The 19,680-nt window shown below is 48.3% G+C and overlaps 1 protein-coding gene across 3 annotated transcripts in view; it reads left to right on the top strand.

Annotated features, from left to right (window-relative positions):
• NEDD9 (neural precursor cell expressed, developmentally down-regulated 9) overlaps window positions 1-18,411 on the top strand; it is a 186,687-nt gene extending 168,276 nt beyond the window's left edge. For all 3 annotated transcript variants that reach the window (XM_043450378.1, XM_043450377.1, XM_043450379.1), the window contains 5 exons: window positions 7,793-7,894; window positions 8,811-8,912; window positions 9,881-11,101; window positions 13,062-13,151; window positions 15,910-18,411. In XM_043450378.1, the coding sequence (XP_043306313.1) occupies window positions 7,793-7,894; window positions 8,811-8,912; window positions 9,881-11,101; window positions 13,062-13,151; window positions 15,910-16,419 (2,025 nt within the window). In that variant the 3' untranslated portion in view covers window positions 16,420-18,411. The remainder of the gene's footprint in view (window positions 1-7,792; window positions 7,895-8,810; window positions 8,913-9,880; window positions 11,102-13,061; window positions 13,152-15,909) is intronic.
• The last annotated feature ends 1,269 nt before the right edge of the window (window positions 18,412-19,680 follow it).

Here is a 19,680-nt window from a genome sequence, read left to right as displayed (position 1 = left end):
CACACCACAACCAGACAGCCGCCCCTGCCCTCCCCAGCTAGAGAAACGCCTACACGCAGCAGCAGACACCCAGGACAGGCAAACATAAACAAATACAATTTTTTAATTAGTTTTAAAATGGTCCACGTCAAAAAAAAAAAAAAAAAACCACGTTAATAAACGCTACAAGAACAGGACCGATGGGGCTGAAATTCCTTGTGCTCCTCTGCATCCTGGCCCGGGCTCTCATGCACTCCGCCCAATGCTTTCTCTCAAACAGGAGGACTTTTCTGCATCCTTTTTTCTGTTTTTGTTCTTCCTTCCGGTTGCTGGGAGCACGGAAGGAGGGCAAGAGTCAAAACAGGAGCGCGAGTAGGCGGAGGGAGATGAGAATTTGAGATAAGCAGATGAGCCGTAGGGGTGGGGTTAGGGGAGCGCAGAAGCTGAGGGGGCCTGAGACCCTAGTAATGGGCTTTCACCGGCTTGAGGGCGGGCAGGATCTGTCTTCATTCGGGGCACAGCCGGCTCCCTCCCCACTTTGCTCGGTGCCCCCTGAATGAGCAATGTCTTGCGGAAGCTCCCCTAACCGCAGGGCCTCTGCTTCGCTGCGCCCCCTCCCCAGCGCCCACCAGCTCTGCTTTAAGAAGGTTCAGTGGATGTCCACGGGAAGCAGTGCCTCCAAGGAGACTCGCTGAGACCTTGGTACAAGTGATGCCTTGTGAGCAGAAGTTGTCTGGAAAGAAAGTGTTTTGCTTCTAAACAGTCTTCATGCATATGCGCCTCACTTCTCCGTGAGAGCCTCTTGACAAACCCAGCCCACTGAAAAGAAATCCACCGAGGAGAAACTCAGTAGTCTCTTGGATTAGGTTCTTTGCTGTCTTTCTTTTGGGGTAAATCTCTGTATCTCTCACATTACAAAGCACGCTTTCTCCTGGGGTTTTCTACGGTGTGTCTGGTGTGTCTGGGTTTTCTGGTGTGTCTCTTGCTGTTACGGTGATAACTGTGATAATGGTAACACTGATATGACCAAAGTAAAACAGTAATCCAAGTAAATCCGCTCATGATCACCAGGGCCAAAGTCTTTTGTCATGTCCTGCTTTAGTATGAAATTTCCATTGCCTCATAGACAGCTTCCGGAACACTTTATACATTTGCAAAGGTCGGTGTCTTTCTACATGACTTAGATCTAAGGATGATTAAATTTGGTTTTCTTCTGCTGTTTAATCATGTAACATTTTGAAAGCAAGTGGCCTTGAGATTTGTGATCAGACAACCTCATCCTATTAGGAAGGAAGCAGGAATTGGCTGTTTTGTTCTTATTTCTCTTGCCTTATCTCCTGCATTCCTGGTTATCTTTGACTGTGTGTTGGACATTGTGGTTTTTTTTTTAATATTGGTAGAGATCATCGAAGGCCTATCAAGACGTTCTGTACTTTCAGAGAGGATTTCACTTCTCTCTGCCAGCCTCACAAGTGCACATAAGTCTAATTTCGGGCTTTGAGATGTTCTTGCCCACCGTGATGACTCAAAACCTAGCTCCGGCCTGTACAAGGGTAGGTTCTCTTCCGGTTAATCCTTACTTTCCCATGCAGCCATTAAGGTCCCAACCCAAACTGGAGGATGGTTTTCATGGTTTCTACCTTGACGAGCCCTCAAGTCCCCTCACCCATAGAAGCTGAGAAAACACAGTGTGGGCTCTCATACCTATTTTAGGTCAGCAAATGCCCGGAAGAAAAGCAACCTCAGAATTCAGGGCTTCTCTCTGTGAATTTCTTCTCCATTTTCCTTTTCTTCATCTTCTTTTTAAAACCTATTTGGCTGCGTCAGATCTTAGTTGTGGCACACGAGAGCTTCACCACGTCACGTGGGACCTTTTCGCTGTGGCAGGCAGGCTCAGTGGCTCCACAGCATGTGGGATCTTACTTCCCTAACCAGGGCTCGAACCTGCCCCCCTGGCATTGCAAGGCAGATTCTCAACCACTAGGCCACGAGGGAAGTTCCCCCTTCTCCACTTTTCTATTTTGACCTGGTAATTCTTTACTATCTTTTAACTTTTGATACCCTCAAGAGGATTTTTCATATTATCTCCTCACTTTTTTAAAGCTGTCTTCATTAGGATGGTTGATCTGAATTACCTTCTGCCCAGTTTAAGTCCAAAAGTAAAATCTGCATAACCTAGGTAACGATTATGATAAAAATAGCTGAGGCTGACAGCTTTACGCTATGCCCGGTCCCCTGTGTACTTGATCTCATTTAATACTCCTAATAGCCTATAAGTATTATCATTTATGTGCTCCTAATGAGGAGCAAGCTTCCCTGGTGGCTCAGGTGGTAAAGAATCTGCCTGCAAGGCAGGAGATGTGTGGGTTCGATCCCTGAGTCAGGAAGATCCCCTGGAGGAGGCAATGGCAACCCCCTCCAGTATTCTTGCCTGGGAAATCCCATGGACAGAGGAGCCCAGCGGGCTACAGTCCATGAGGTCACAAAAGAGTCAGACACGACTTAGTGACTAAACAACAGTGAGGGAACAGCCTTAGAATGGACAAACACCATGGCCGTGTCCTCCTGGCTCCTAAGCGGTAGAACCAGGGTCCACACCCAGCTCTGCCTGCGTCCAGCCTACGTTCTCCATCACTCCCCTCATCAGACCTAATCCTTTCAATGAGCCAGAGACCCAGTGTGACCTTGGCCTTCGGTCCGAGGTTTCATGTGACACGGGCCTGTCCCCTGTGTTCAGAACTAGAGAAAGCATGACCCCTGGTCCTTTCTACTGTATCTTCTTTCTGATGTGAAGGCAAAAAGCAGAGTTTGTTTTCATTCCTTTTTGCAAAACTCCCCCATGTGTTTCTGGCCTGCAGCTGAGAAGAATGCAGGTGTTTGGGTCACATGCAGGCCCTAGGCTGGGGAAAAGGAAACCAGCTAGTGGCCCTTCTTGGCTCCCATCCAGCTGTGGTTTGCACCAAAGAGTGCTGCAGGTGATAAAATCCTTCCACGGTTTCTGATTTCTCAGCTCTACCCAAGGCTCCCCCTGCTCTGCTGGCCACCCCGCTTGCACAGCACTGCCCTGGGTGGCTGATAAGCCACGCCCCTCCTCCCACGGGTGCCACTCATCCTAGAGCTGACCTAACTGGAAACCGACCTCATCATCTGTAATTCCCCTCTGCAGAGCCACACCACTTTGCTTAAGAAAAGGCCCGAGTTCTCCTTTACTGCCTTCTTTTTACCATATTCAGTCTATACCTTTATCCGAAATCTACTACATTCAAGGCACGGCGCTCAGCCCTGTCTCCATGCTCACAGTGAGAAGAAAAGAGATGAGATAGTCTGAAACAGTCAGTCTTCAAGGGATAAGCACTGTTAGAGATGTGGGTACACACACAGTCAGTTCCAAGGATGGAGATGTATCTGTCTGGGAAGGGTTTGTGGGAGAGGGGCACTCAGGTTGGCCCAAAAATTGAATCAAGTTTGCATAGGAGGAAAGAAAGTCGAGCATCTTGCACAAAGACACAGCATGAGAGGGAGCACAGAGGTGAGACACGCAGGGTGCCTGGGGAAAATGGAGTGCTTCCGTCTTGCCGAAGCACGGAACTGGTGAAGAGCTTTGGGGTTCTGCCCTCAGACTGAGGGGGCTGGGGGAGGAAGAAATACACAGATGAAAGTCAGGACCGGCACCTGGGGGCCAGAGACATGTGTCGTTGGCCAAGATGCTGTTTGAAATAGTTGAGCCAATTTTGAAAGCCAGATATCACATGAAAACCCAGATTTCTGGCTTCTCGTGAAAATTGGAAAGATCCGGCAACACAGGGAGTATTTTTTTCAAGATGGCAGCTGGCTGGAGCCGAGGACTGGCTGCCACCTCTCAGAAGGGCAGGAATTCTGTGCCCCCAGCACAGGATCTCAGCGTGTCTCTCCCTTCCCCCGACCTGCTCAGCACACAGGCAGCTCCGCATCAGGCCTGGGCCCTGCTACAGGTGCAAACTCAGGCCAACGGAATGTAGAGACACGGGTGACAGACCCAGGGCTCCGTCCCGGCCCAGTGACTCTCACACCTGGCGGTTTTCAGTGTCCCCTAACCCTCCCTGCCACCCTAGACACAGACACCCCATCTTTCAAATCTCAGCATGCACGGGTCTCAAAATTAGGAGACATGGAAGTCTTAATAGCATCTCTAAAGAGCACATGCTGCCCAGAATCTGAGGCACAAAATGATGCGAACTAAAGTATGGGACGGGGTAAGCCCTGTGCATTTTCTTGCTTTTTCTACAAGCAGAATTAGTAGATTTCATTATATGTACGTTAATATACAATATTTTTCTCTTTCTGCCTTACTTCACTCTGTATAACAGGCTCTAGATTCATGCACCTCACCAGAACTGACTCAAATGCACTCCTTTTTATGGCTGAGTAATAGTCCATTGTATATATGTACCATAACTTCTTTATCCATTCATCTGTTGATGGACATCTAGGTTGGTTCCATGTCCTGACTATTATCAATGGTGCTGCAATGAACATTGGGGTACATGTGTCTTTTCCAATTATGGTCTTCTCAGAGTATATCCCCAGTAGTGAGATTGCTGGGTCATATGGTAAACAACACAACATGGAAAAGCAATTGTCTTCCAATAAATTTTTTAAAATCTGAAAAAAAAATTTAGTAGAGAGTTAAGATAACCCCAGTTCCCAAACTTTGATCCTCCCCTGCTGGGATCCAGCCTCAAAGATTTATTCAATGGACTGTCCCCTTTCCACATGTCTACAGTCTGCCCTTTCCTCCATAGCTCTTCTCAGAGATCCACCTTCAGACTCTTCCATTAGTTGACACGAATGATAAGTATACAAACATCCCAGGAAGGGTGGATTCCTTACCTGGGCAGAAAACCCTCTTCAGGAGAACCAGGAAAACAGTTTCAGGTGCAGCTGGTCACAGAGCCCCGGGAAGGCCACAATTTGCCCCCTCTTTGTGGCATCAGTCAGGAATTAAGAGGTCACTTTGGTAATTCCTAAGGCTAAGCCCTTGTAACTATAAATAAGTACGCAGAACGAAAGGAATGCAGGAAAGAAAAACAAACGGAGGGAGAAAGGAAATGAAAAGCCTGACCTGATTTCATTGAGAAAATTAGTTTTTAAGACACCCTTTGTGTGGAGCACCCGTGCCTTGCCTGCTGTGCAAACGCCCAGGAGATTTCGCCCCAAATGTACGTTCCCCTGAGCCAGACCTTGGTGTTGCTCGTAGGCTGGGGTTCAGTGATCCTGGGAGAGGAGAAAGGTTTTTGTGGACTTTGTCAAGCAGTAAGAAACTGGCCTTTTAAACCACAAAACTGGATACTTTGTAAGGTACAGAACAGTCAGCACTTTGCTCTGAGGAGAGAACACGCAATTGGCATGAAAGTGACCAAGCAGTGGGGCGAGGAGGAGACGGTCCAGAAGGCAAGGCGTCCAGCTCTCCGTCCTCCCAGGCGGCACAGGGGACCTCACGCTGTGCCCCGCCCGCGTCTGACTAGATGCACGGCCGGGTCCCCTCTTCTTGCCATTTGTGGACCCATGTGTGTTGGATGGTCACGTCCAGGGAGGCTGTATTTTGTCGGCTTTCCCCCCCTGTGGTTTTCACCATCTGTTTCTTTTAATGCATAAACAAGGAAAATGACTGGTTTGGAATGCAAAGTTTAAAAAAAAAAAAAAAAGATAACCACAGGCATCCTCTAAATGAGAAAGAGGGAGCACGCAGGAGTTCGGTGACATTTGTCAGGAAGTGAGGTGTTGAATACTGGGGAGCTTGGATGCCCTCTGCCAGGGACCATCGGCACAGGCAAGGCAGAGCCTCACCGGGACCCGCCTTCCTGAGACCGCGCCTCCTGTTTACATGTACCAAGGGCTATTTTCAGATACCAGCACCACCCCATCTATCTCCCAGCCCCCCTCCCTTTTTCAAACTAAAGATGAAGCCCTGCGGCTGGCCTTCAGCATAACCAGCCTTGATTTTCCATTAGCGTTATTACTAACTTGGCAGCCTTGGATAGAATCCACTCTTAGAAGCTTGTAGACGAACAAAAGCAGGGTTGTGAGTAGGTTCTATTAGAGAGCCAAAACAGAGAGCTATAAATAGAGGAGCTGATGAGATAGAGGAAGAGAAGGTACTTCATGTCCCTCCTGGACAATAGTGAGTGAAGAAAAAAATAAATCATCTAAGGGCATGGGGAACACAGTGTATCTTTTCTGAGGGACCAGCATCCTGCTTTAAAAAGCAGGACTTGCCCTGCACCATACAGTAGCCACTTTGTGAAGTGGTTCTGTATGCTCTGTGCCAACAAACCTTAAAGCAAGACTCCTTTTTTAAACCCGAGGCAGTGGAGAGGTGGGCTGGGCTGGTGGCTGCATACTAATCTCTTTTACCTTCCTTGCGAGACATAATCAGCTACAAGCACCAGGGATTTAAAAAGCAAATTGAACCCAGGCATTTAGAGCCCCCAGGGAGAAGGGCACTGGCGCTTTTGGCTGAGTTCCACCCATTTCGGGGTAAGACGGATATGAGCATTTTTTGCATACTTTCGTAGGCAGCCTGACGCCAGAGTTTTCACATTAGAGAAAGGATAAAAGATGATGGTTTCTCAGGGAACAACCAGCTCTTCCTAATCTGCGATGTCTGGTCTCACAAATGTCAAGGACAAATACTGAGCTGGGTGCTGTTAGCATGTCCCCCCACAGGGGTGAGGCAGACACAAGACCCTGGTCATTTAGAAGCTCTGGGGGGGATTAAATATATTTTCAAAGGAGATTAAGTTCCAGTCATTTCTCTACCCGTGCTTAGGACACAGTGGGGCGTGTAGATATGAAAATACGAGCCTGGCGGGTGAGGTTTGTTTCATTGACATTAGTTCCAGATGCTGGGCTGCGATGAGTGTGTCTGACATCTGACATCACTTGATCGTGGGCACCGTCTGGATGTTTGCTTCCCTGGTGGAAATGGGAAAATGACTAGACCTGAGCTCTCTTCCTGGTCGGCTCCAGGACTCAGTATTTCATGCATTTCATTCGTTAGCATGAAAACTCCTGGAGGCATCTCAGGCAGCTGAGCTGTGTGAGCTTTAGCTTCATAAGCCTATGGAATTCATGGCCTATGGAATTTTAGTTATAATCATAATCAGGTCAGATGAAGAGGCTTCCTGGGGAAGGTATGAGAGGAATTTTAAGTGGTTCAACTCTATTTACACTATTCACTTTACAAATGGTTTCAGAGCCCTTTTTTCTTTTTCATTATGCTGTGCTCCAGAGGGTTGATCTAGGACTTTCATGATTTAAACACAATTCTCCCTTCAAGTGGGATTTTCAGATGGCTCCGTGGGCAGAGAATCCGCCTGCAATGCAAGAGATGCAGGTTCGATTCCTGGGTCAGGAAAATCCCCTGGAGGAGGAAATGGAAACCGACTCCAGTATTCTTGCCAGGAGAATCCCATGGACAGAGGACTCTGGTGGGCTACAGTCCAGGGGGTCCCAAAGAGCCAGCCACAACTGAAGCGAATGAACACACTCCCTTCAAGTACCTTTTGGGAATCGGGACTTGGTCTGACCAGCTTTGAGGTGATTTTGTTACCATGGGGAAGGCAGAGAGATTTCAGGGACTGGTTCTTCACTGCGATTCAAGAGGGATTTGAAAGTTGACTGACTTGGTGTCTCCTTGCCTCCTTCTTTTGGTCTCTTCCCTTTCTTTTGTTTTCCTAGTGGGGGAGCGATGGGGGCGGAGTGTCTGATTACGAGGCTTCCAGGTGCCCTCAGGACTCGGCTTGGAAGTTTACTCGTGTCTTCCCATCCACAGGTGATCACGCCGGTGAGGACAAGCCACGGCTATGTGTACGAGTACCCGACCAGATACCAAAAGGACGTCTACGATGTCCCTCCTTTCCAGACGGCTCACGGGGTGCGTACCAAGCACATGGTCGTCACCAGGGAGAGGGGCACCTCGGGCAGCTCTGCTTCTGGGCTCCAGAGGAAGGGGAAGTTCACAAAAATCTGCACATTTCATGTGAAGCTTTATTTAAGTTGTCTATCCAGGGGCCAGTATTACTTGTTTTCTGGATTTGCTTTTTTAAGGAATCCGAGGCTTGGATCACACGAAGCTTTTGTTGCTTATCCTTTTCTCAGGGAGTGTAAAGTTTTAACTACACTTTAAAGTACAGACAGTGTTGGGAATTCCCTGGAGATCCAAAGGTTAGGGGGCACAGGTTGGATCCCTGCTCAGGGAACCAAGATCCCCTCATGCTGTGCGGTGCAGCCACAAACCATTAAATTCATTTAAAAAATAATAAAGTACACACAGTGCAGATTTTTTTTTCACCTAAGATCATTTTTATATTCATTCTAAGTCAAAGAACCCAAAATTCAAAAATTCCATCAATTTTTATTACATAGAATTCAGCCAAAGGGCAAGGGACTATATAACCTGGTAAACAAATCCATCATTAAAAGTTTGGTACATAGCAAAATAACAAGTAGGACTTTCTCGGTGGCTCAGTGGTAAAGAAACTGCCTGCCAGTGCAGGAGACATGGGTTCGATCCCTGGTCCTGGAAGATCCCACATGCCACGCAGCAACTCAGCCCCCGAGCCACAATGACTGAGCCTGTGCTCTAGAGCCGGGGCTCTGCAACCGGAAAAGCCCCCAAAACGAGAAGCCCCCGCACCGCAGCTAGAGAGCAGCCTCCTCGAGCCATCACTAGAGAAAAGCCCGCACAGCAAGAAAGACTCAGCACGGCCAAAAATAGATGTGTAAATTTAAAATAAATAAATAAAATGACAAGTGTTTCCACGCCGGGTAACTTGGGTGTTTCTCCCCAGGTGTACGACATCCCGCCGTCCTCTGTGAAGGGCCCCATGTTTTCTGTCCCAGTGGGAGAAATAAAGCCTCAAGGAGTCTATGACATCCCTCCTAGCAAAGGGGTAAGTGAGGTACTGCAGAAGCTGCCAAAAGCGCGTGCACGTGTGTGTGTGTGTGTGTGCATGCGCGTGCGCGCAGGTGTGTGAGATAATCCAAAGAGGAAAAACTTGTCTTTGTGAGCAAGGATAAGGAGGGAAGGGGAGCCAGGGGGGAAGAAGAGACAACAAAGACGACTGTAGGGATTCCATATTCAACCCCCCTCCCCGTAACAAAATGGGGCCGTCAATAAGGTGAGCCAGTAAGAAGGAAAAACAATCAATTCTGTTTGGCCAGCAACTCATACATGTCCTATGGTGGTCGTGTAGTCGCCCAGTCGTGTCTGACTCTGTGACCCCTGGACTGTGGCCCACCAGGCTCCTCTGTCCATGGGATTCTCCAGGCAGGAATACTAGAGTGGGTTGCCATGCCCTCCTCCAGGGGATCTTCCCGCCCCAGGGACTGAACCCAGGTCTCCAGCACCACAGGCAGAGTCTTTACTGACTGAGCGAGGAGGGAAGCCCGTATGTCACATGGCTCATGTTTATGCAGGATGTCACAGCTGAATCAGGCTGTGTATACCATACGGGTTTGGAGTCACTCTGGGCTACACCGGCACAGGAAGTACCGTCATCCTGATTCCACTAAGAGGGACTTGCCTCTCAGAACCTTTCAGCAGCTGATTGAGCATCACCCCACTGGCAGGTCCCCGGGGAGACCTCTGGTCTCCTGACACCTGGGCCAGGAACCCCGAAAGCAGCTCAGGCAGGAGGGTCCACACACAGGGCAGCGGGGAGTCCAGGGGCGGGCGCCCTCGACAGAGGGTGGGGGCGAGCGCCCGGCGCAGCCTCGGGAGACAGCTGATGCGTGGAGGAGAGGGGAGGGGGCGGCACCCGGGAGGACCGCTGGCCTGTGGGGACGCCCCGCGCGGTTTCTGCACCCCTGCTTAAACCCGCTCAGCAGATAACAGTGTCCTTGTCCACTTGCTTCCCAGGGATATTCCACTCCACCCTCCGGCTACAGAGACGAGGCCGGGCTCCGGGAGAAAGAGTACGACTTCCCGCCTCCGCTGAGACAAGCGGGCAGGCCCGAGGGCGTCTATGACATCCCCCCGACGGGCACCAAGCCCCTGGGGAAGGACCTGCACCCTAAGTACAACGGCGACGCCCCCGGAGCTGCCGAGCTGGCCCCGCGGAGACACGGGGGCGCGTCCCTGACCCAGCCAGCCCCCCAGCCGGCCCCACCCGTGGGCTCCCAGAACAACGATGCCTACGACATCCCCCGGGGCGTCCAGTTTCTGGACGCGCCAGCAGAGACCAGCGAGAAGGCCAGCCCGGAAGAGAGGGACGGGGTGTACGACGTGCCGCTGCACCAGCCGCCGGAAGCCAAGGGCCCCGCGGACGTGGTGGACGGCATCAACCGGCTGTCCTTCTCCAGCACGGGCAGCACGCGGAGCACCATGTCCACGTCCTCCACCACCTCCAAGGAGTCCTCGCTGTCCACCTCCCCGGCGCAGGACAGGAGGCTCCTGCTGGACCCTGACGCAGCCCTCGAGCGCCTGCTCCGGCTGCAGCAAGCCCTGGACGGGGCCGTCTCCAGCCTGATGGCGCTGGTCACCACGGACTGGCGGAGCTACGGCTACATGGAGCGGCACGTCAACGGGGTCCGCGCCGCCGCGGACAGGGTGGAGCTGGCCCTCAGGGACTACCTGCACTTCGCGCAGGGCGCCGCGGCCAACGCCGCCTGCCTCCCCGAGCTTGTCCTCCACCACAAGGTGAAGCGCGAGCTCCAGCGGCTGGAGGACTCCCACCAGATCCTGGGCCAGACCAGCCACGAGCTGAGCGAGTGCGGCTGGTCCCTGAACGTCCTGGCCGTCCACAAGCCCCACAACAAGTGGGACAGCCTGGACCGCTTCGTGATGGTGGCCAAGACCGTGCCGGACGACGCCAAGCAGCTCACCACGACCATCAGCACCAACGCCGAGGCCCTCTTCAGAGCCGGCCCCGGGAAGGGCGGGCCGGAGAGCATCACGAACTCCACCGAGTACACGCCCGCCGGCTCCCCGGGCCAGCTGCTGCCCCCCGGGGACCACAAGGCCCCCGCCCTCAACAAGCCACTGCCCCCCAGCCTGGGCAAGGAGCAGCCCCCCGACTGTAGCAGCAGCGATGGTTCGGAAAGGAGCTGGATGGATGACTATGATTACGTCCACCTGCAGGTAAAGACGCCAGACTCCTAAGGCTCCGCATTCACATGCGGGGGCCTGGGGCTCACACCTGTAAGATGCAGACTAGACCGCGGCAGTGGAGACCACGATTAAAGGTTCAGGAACACGGTTAGTGGTTCACAAGCTGGAGGCAGTGTCCAACAGGAAGAACGCAGGTCAGAGAGTCCAGAGTCCTCTAGACTTTTCCAGGACACTGACTGTGTCACCAACTTATGTAACCTCACCTGACTTCCTCATTTGCAAAGTGAATGAAGCACAGCCTTGAATTAGATCTGATTGATATGTCTCAGGCAAGCATATCCCCCCCACCACCACCATAGGATAGTGCTAAGTCGCTTCAGTTGTGTCCAACTCTCTGCTACCCCATGGACTATCACCCACCAGCCTCTCCAGGCAAGAATGCTGCAGTGGGTTGCCATGCGCTCCTCCAGGGGATCTTCCCAAACCAGAGATCGAACCCAAGTCTTCTGTGGCTCCTGCGTGGAAGGCAGATTCTTTACCGCTGAGCCACCAGGGAAGCCCCAAGTAGGACAGTGGGCCCTCAAATAGGCCAGCTCCACTTGTATTCACATTTCATGATACGGTTCTGTAGGGTATTTAATTTGAAGAAAAAAATATAAGTAGGAGGAGGGGTGTGCTTCACTGTTTTAAAAAAAAAAAGATTTGAAAACCTCTGCACTAGAGAATTTTCTAAGTTTCCTTCAGCTCTGTACTCTGTGTGTGTGTGTGTGTGTGTGTAATTACTCACAGAGAAAGTTAACCCCACCATAGTCTTACTTTGAAGACCATGGGCATTTGCCAATTGATCTAGAAGTTAACCTGCATGTGGGAAATCAGGCCATCACAGCCTGCCTCCTACAAGTGACAGTTCTACCAGATTGACCCGGGATCATGACAGCTTGCCGTTTCCCTTTGGGGGATTAAAACGTTCTACAAGATCCGTTATTTAGAATTTGGCTTACTATCTCATTTTACCATTCTTTTCATTTGACTGACAGCCATGGATTGTCTCGAGGATTACTGAAAACAGCTCCGTTGTGGGTGCACTTAGAAAATTCTCTAGTGCAACTGGGGGCGGAGGGAGCAGAGCCACGCCTTGTGCAGAAGAGCAGTGTGGGGAGAGAGTAGATGGAGGCATTAAACATCTCCCCGGGGATGTCCCTGGGAGTCCCAGGGGTTAAGTCCTCTGCACTTCCAATGCAGAGGGCACGGCTCCAGTCTCTGGTCAGGGAATTAAGATCCCACATGCCACGTGGCTGAGCCAAATGACAGCAAACAAACAAACAAAAGCCATTTACCCAGCTGGTTGACCAACTCTGTGTTTTGGAAAATAGTGATTTGCTATAGAATTGCAGATAACTTAAAGAGACTAGAAATGTAATGTGGCCCACATTTAGACCTGCAGGGGCTTCCCTGGTGGCTGAGAAGGTAAAGACTCTGCCTGCAATGAGGGAGACCTGGGTTCTACCCCTGGGTGGGGAGGATCCCCTGGAGAATCGAATGGCCACCCACTCCAATATTCTTGCCTGCAGAATCCCATGGACAGAGGAGCCTGGTGGGGTACAGTCCATAGGGTCACAGAGAGTCGGACACCACTGAAGCAGCTGAGCAGGAGGTTTATGGGTTTGCAGATAATCTGTTAGAAAAGAACCCTGAGAAAAAGTACTGCTTAAGGAGGTTTGGGGGCGTGGAGGTCATGGATAGTCCTACAGAAATGGTAAAGTGGAGTGGAGAGCATGGCACCCCATATGGAAATAGATCTTAGTTTTCACTTCCGATTTACACAGTGACTCTGGAAGTTCAGCTGAGAACTGGGGTTCACAGGACCTAACTGGGCATGCAGGAAGTTTCCAAAGCAATGGAAGAGTATTTACATGTTTGTCAATGAAGCTGTTAGCATAAGTGAATCATAGTGGTGATGTAATGTTTTCTTTATGTTGAAAAATAAAAGGGGAAGGAGGAGTTCGAGAGGCAACAGAAAGAGCTCTTGGAAAAAGAAAATATCATCAAACAGAATAAGATGCAGCTGGAACATCATCAGGTACGTTCAATCAGAACAAAAACCATTTAGTGTTGAAAAGACTTCCCATTTAATAAGAAAGGTATGACTTCAAAAGATCGTGATTTTGATCCTTCTAGTACACTTTGGCATCAGTAGGGTAAAAGAACAAAGAAAAAGTTTATGGCCTTGGTAATCCAGCTGGGTGTACCTGGACTCTGTTCAAATAGCAGCTTTCCAGGCTAAGCCTGTACATCTAACACACTAGGACTGTTTGGGTTAAGGCAGTTGGTCTCAAGGAGCAAGACCCATTCAAACTGGCCCAAGCAAACGGGTTTTATAGTAAAGCCATAATGGGAGAATTCAAGAACAGAAAATGAAGGTACAGCCACATCTGAAAGAACTAGGACTGTCCATTCCCTCTCCTTTCTCTATTTCCTTTGCTTCTTTCTAAATTGACTTCCTTTGTCTCTGTTTTCTGGCAGTTTCCTCTGCTTCTCTACTCATTTGACTTCCCTGGGACTTTTACAGAACCCATAAATGGCCACTCAAAGTCTTTTCTGTAGATAGGTTTTCATCTTGGCTTCCTAAGCTAACAGCTCCTTCTCTGGTTTATAAAATTCCCCAAAAAAAGAGAGTCTGAGCCATATCTATCTCTGTCTGTCTCCTTTTCTCCCCTCTCCCCCTGTCTCTCCAACACAAGCCTGTGGCTTGGCTATTCTTGGTCCAGTTTAAGGGTTGGAGGGTGGGATTCAAAATATATCCAAGTCCATTTACTAAGGGCTTTGGGCAAGGCAGTTTCATTCAAAAGTTGGGCGTGAGTGGGGCAAATAATAATGGGTATTGCTAATGTAAGGGCATAAAAATAGCGAGAAATGGATTGAGGATTTCTAGGCCTTTTAAGATGAACTGAAATGGTGTGCAGTGACATGAACAGCACACAGAACTCAGGAAACCAGAGTTCCAATCTGTGCTTTCTCACCAACCAGCTCCGTGACCTTGGGCAAGTCACTTAACCTCCCCAAACATCAATTATTTCTCTAGAAAATGAGAAAATCCCTCTCCCCTCCATCTAATGAGATGATATATTTATGAACATACTTGGAAAAGCATAAGCTAACTATGCTGAAGAATCACCCTGTTTATATTTGCTTTGGCATTTGGCCAAGTTTAGACTGCAGGGCTTTAGGGGACTTGTTGGAATCATAGTAATTCCTAAGAAGAAAACAGAGTCTAAGGAAACTAAGAGTCTAAGTGCATTTCTCAAGGGAGAAGCTGGGTGAGGTTAACCCTGCTCAGACTCAACCCTATCTGAGGGCAGAAGATTGACTGACTCCTAAACTCCAGTGATGGATAGTCCTTGCCTGCCAAAGAGAGTCTCTCCTGACATTTGGTGCAATAGCCGGAAATTATTGCAATTTAGATAACACACCATCTAGGGGCCATGAGAGAAGGGAGAAAGCTAACACTGAGTCTGACCCGGGGTGAGGTCCCTCCCTTTAGACAGCGTTGAGGGTCCAGGTGATGTGATGAGCCCAATCAGTGTTCAGATCCCTTTAGAGAAGATCTCTTCCACAGTGCATGTGTGTTTACATGCATTTGTTGTTTTCTTGTTTAGTCGCTAAGTCATGTGCTACTCTTTGTGATGCCATGGACTGTAGCCCACCAGGCTCCTCTGTCCATGGGATTCTCCAGGCAAGAATACTGGAGTGGGCTGCCATTTCCTTCTCCAGCAGATCTTCCTGACCCAGGGATCGAACTCAAGTCTCCTGCATTGGCAGGTAGATTCTTTACCACTGAGTCACCTGGGAAGCCCCATTTATATGCATTAGGCGTCCCTATGTTGCTGGATAATGACATTTATAAATCTGGTCAGAAAGAGTAGGAGAAATAGAAAAGGGTTATAGATTATCTTTTATGTAAGTGGACAAAGTCCACTTTTATGTAAGGGACAAAGTCAAGGCTTTCTTCTACAAGGAGCAAACATCAGTGGCTGACTTGACCAAGAGATCTCTACATTTGCTTTTCCCTGGCCACCACTCAATGTTTAATAAACATTTACCTAGAGCCTACATAATACCAAACACTATTCTAAACACTTTGCAAATATCAACTCATTTAACCTTTGTAAAGACGTAGGTAACTGTTGTTATTCAACTGCTCGGTCACGTCTGTCTCTTTGCAACTCCATGGACTACAGCACGCCAGGCTTCCTTGTCCTTCACTATCTCCCGGAGTTTGTTCTAACTTATGTCCATTGAGTCAGTGAGGCCATCCCACCATCTTATCAGGGTGTATATCTCAGTGGTAGAGCATTTGACTGCAACCATCTCATCATCTGTTGCCTCCTTCTCCTCCTGCGTTCAATCTTTCCCAGCATCAGGGTCTTTTCAAGTGAGTTGGCTCTTGGCATCAGGTAGACAAAGTATTGGAGCTTCCGCTTCAGCATCAGTCTTTCCAATGAATATTCAGGGTTGATTTCCTTCAGGATTGACTGGTTTGATCTCTTTGCTGTCCAAGGGAGCTGGGTTGAAACCCTGCCCTGCTTTCCAGCCTGAGGACAGAAGAGACCAATGGTGTCCAGTCGCGGAAGTCAGAGCCAGAGGATTCCTTAGGCATCCTCTTTCTGAACCTCTGCATTTTACAACTCAGGAAAGCCAGGCCACCCGACAAGGCCTGGCATCTAAAAAGCACCTGTCATGGACATCCCTGCCTTAGAGCGGCAAGCCCCTGGTTAGTTTCCACTTCGGCAGACACCGCCTCATCCTTAACCAACTCGGGCTTTTTTCCTCCCCTGCAGCTGAGTCAGTTCCAGCTGCTGGAACAGGAAATCACGAAGCCCGTGGAGAACGACATCTCCAAGTGGAAGCCGTCCCAGAGCCTCCCGACCACCAGCAGCGGCGTGAGCACTCAGGACCGGCAGCTCCTGTGCTTCTACTATGACCAGTGCGAGACCCATTACATCTCCCTGCTCAACGCCATCGACGCGCTCTTCAGCTGCCTCAGCTCGGCGCAGCCTCCCAGGATCTTCGTGGCCCACAGCAAGTTTGTCATCCTCAGCGCCCACAAACTGGTGTTCATCGGAGACACGCTGACCCGGCAGGTGGCCGCCCAGGACGTTCGCAACAAAGTGATGAACGCCAGCAACCAGCTCTGCGAGCAGCTCAAGACTATAGTTTTGGCCACCAAGACGGCCGCGCTCCACTACCCCAGCACCCCCGCCCTGCAGGAGATGGTCCACCAGGTGACCGACCTGTCCAGGAACGCACAGCTCTTCAAGCGCTCTCTGCTGGAGATGGCCACGTTCTGAGCGGAGAAGCGGGAGAGGGAGCACTGCCTTGGGGTACTGAGGGAAACTGGAAAATACTCTCTGGTTTTTGTAAATCTTGTCTATTTTTGTAGATATTTTTGTATAAAAGTGAGAGACTTTAACATTTGAGGGGTTAGATGGCATTCAGAAATTCAGGGAACTCCAGGGGGCAGGTGGCTTTTTTCCCCCATGTGGTTCTTATGTACACACGTCAGCACCTGAGACACAAACTGTACAGAATCTTGTCCACGTGTGTGTGACTACCTGTTCATGTTCGTTAGTAGATGTTTGTCTGATACATTCCATTAAGAATCATGAGTTAAGAAGCACCTTAGGAAGCACCTCCCAATGCTGCATTTTCTTTTTAGAAAAGACCTACCAGCTGGTTGTAATATTGGTCTACACATACTCATGATTGTTCTGAGCCTGTTGCTCCCAAGTCTGAGACACATAGCGATGTATTTGCAAGTGTTCACCTTCCATAAGGAGGCGGGTTAACACCTTGTTTTCCTTTTTGAAAGCCCTTCCAAAATTGGCCGTCTCGGGCATGCTATTGCAAGATGCCTCACTTCTGGTTGGGAAAAAAACCCTCTTAGAAAGTTTCAGAAAGTATTGATTTATCTTAACCCAAACTCTGACACATTAAGTGCCAGAGGAGAGACACGTGTATTTTGAGGCTGTATCCCGATTAGGGCTGGGTGGTTTCAACATAGAGGGGATGCTGTCCCAATAAAAGGAGACCACGTGTTCCCCAAAGGTTTTCTTTGATGGCTCCACCAGGTGGCATGTGGGATCTTAGACCAGACCAGGGGTGGAACCCATGCCCCACGGAACTCCCCCATTGGAAGTTCAGAGTCTTTAACCACTGGGACACCCAGGAAGTCCATCCCCAGGACTTTTTGATCATCAGCATTTATGAATGATTGGGCCATGAGATTTTCCCAAGGATGTTTTCAGATTGGCAAAAAAAAGCATATTGTTTGCAGCAGGAATTCCTAAAGACACATCGGACTATGGGCATCCACAAAAGGAAGACGGTTCCACCTGAGTTGTAAGCAGAGGCCTTTCTGACTCATTATACTCTTAGGTGCTGCTATCCCTGGTTCCTGAGGGAAGCTGGCCAGTTCCTCAATCACCTAAACGCTAGAGCCGCCAGGCCACATCTTACTCTTAAGAGAAGTTGTGGCTTGATCCTCTACGCTCCCTAAAACGTGCACATGCAGACCCAGCGCTGAGAGCAGCTGTCTGGAGCCATCTAGGCTTTACAGCACTGCCTGGCCAATGACCCCGTGTACACAGCCCGTTCTGTCCCCCAGCTCAGCACAGCATCCATTCCACAGTCTTTCCTCCGCTACATGCTGGGGTCGGCACAGCACGAACACATCACAAGCCGTCGGATTCATCACGGGACAGATGAAACCCTTCCTACCCAATGGGTAAATGCATTCACATATCATCAAGTCAAGAAGCAAGTTATTTATGGCTTATCAGTCCAGTTTTTATTTAATGATCCCATTCCAGTCAATTGGAAAATGTTTGATTTGCAATATATGCCTTGACTTAATTAAGCTTGCTTGTTTTAGACGACCAAATTATCGGAACAGGAAAGGATTTAGGAGAGAAGGATACATGATCTAAGTGGGATTAAAGAAAAAAATAAAAATCAGTGAAACTTACCCAGAAGGTGCTTTTCAGAACAACCACTGTTGTAGTTCTCAACGTTCTATTCTGCCAAAAGAAGTTGGGATTGCTGGAGGACAAGCAAGTGTGTGTGGAGGAAGGGGGTTGCTGAAAATCAACAATGAGTTTGAAAAAGTGTCCTTGTAGATTTCATTGTATAATGTGTATTTCGTAGGAGATGACTTGTTCTAAGCTAAGAGGTGACATTTCATGTTTTCAAAACCAAAATGTTCAATCTGTATTAATCTCTTTCCCATACTATATGTAGAGGCTATTTTTACATCATTAAAATTTTAGATGTCTGTTTTCATAGGCGTTGGGTTTTCTTTTTCTGTTTTTCTTTGTCACACAGTTAAATGTTAGCTTATTTTGGCACTCCTAACATAGAAAGTTAAATTATCGTGAGTTTATTAATACTATAGATCTGGATTTTTGAGTAAAATTGTGAGCTGTTTTTTCATTTTGTGTCACTTCGGGGTGTATTGCATTTGAAGAAAATTGTGGAATTTGTGAGCATTACCAAACCCAAATATCTGGAAAAAGGCTTCTCTTCACCAGGAAGCCTGAATATTTAAATGGTAGGTGGGATGGTATCTGCTGTCATAATGTGAATGTTACTATTCATGTCATTTTAGAATCAAAGAGAATTGCTCAATGCATTCTTGAATAGACATCAAGAATATTTAAAAGAAAATATATTTGATGAAAATAGATTCATAACCACATAAATTATCTGTAATGCTTGGCCCATTTTCATTCTGCTATCCTACTGAGAGTTATAGATAAATTATTTGAATATACCTTGAATGTACTCTTTTCCCACATCTATAAACATTTCCAAGGAAAGTGTCAAGGCACTTACTGGGAAATGGAAAGTCTTCTGGAAAAAAAAAAATGGTGCTGGAAAAACTAGATCTCTCCCTGGAAAAAGCGGAATATTTACCTTACACTCTACACAGAAATTAACTCAAATGCTCAAATGGATAATAGACCTAAACATGAAGATTTAATACTTATAGAAGAAAGTGACAGGAGAAAAATCTCCTGTGATCTTGGGTAGACAAGAGTTCTTTAGATAAAACCAAAAACATAAATCATAAAAAGTTGATAAATTGGACTTCATCACAATTTAAAACTTTTCTAAGAGAACCATTAAGAAACCAAAAGGTCAAACCACACACTGGAACAAAATATTTGTACCACATACCTCAGCCAAAGATATGTATTAGAATAAGGATACAGATAACTAAGTTTTTTAACTGGGCAAAAATTTTTAATGGAAATCTCACAAAAGAAGGCATGTGAGGGACTTGCCTGGCGGTCCAGTGGTTAGCACACCAAGCTTCCTCTGTAGGGGGTGTAGGTTCAATCCCTGATTAGGAAGTAAGATCTCCCAAGCCAAGTAGCTAGCAAAAAAAAAAAAAAGACATGAATATACAATAAAGTAAGAAACACAAACCCACCAAATGGAATCATTAAAGTAAAAAGATAAGCCATGCCAACTGTTGACGAGGAATTGGAGCAAACGGAGCTCTTATACCCTGCTATGGAGAATGCAAAACACTTGAAAACTAGATTGGC

Source organism: Cervus canadensis, chromosome 28, assembly GCF_019320065.1.
Source record: "Cervus canadensis isolate Bull #8, Minnesota chromosome 28, ASM1932006v1, whole genome shotgun sequence".
NCBI classification, from domain to species: Eukaryota; Metazoa; Chordata; class Mammalia; order Artiodactyla; family Cervidae; genus Cervus; species Cervus canadensis.
The sequence above is the reverse complement of the archived record's forward strand: the minus strand, read 5'-3'. Positions and strand labels throughout refer to the sequence as shown.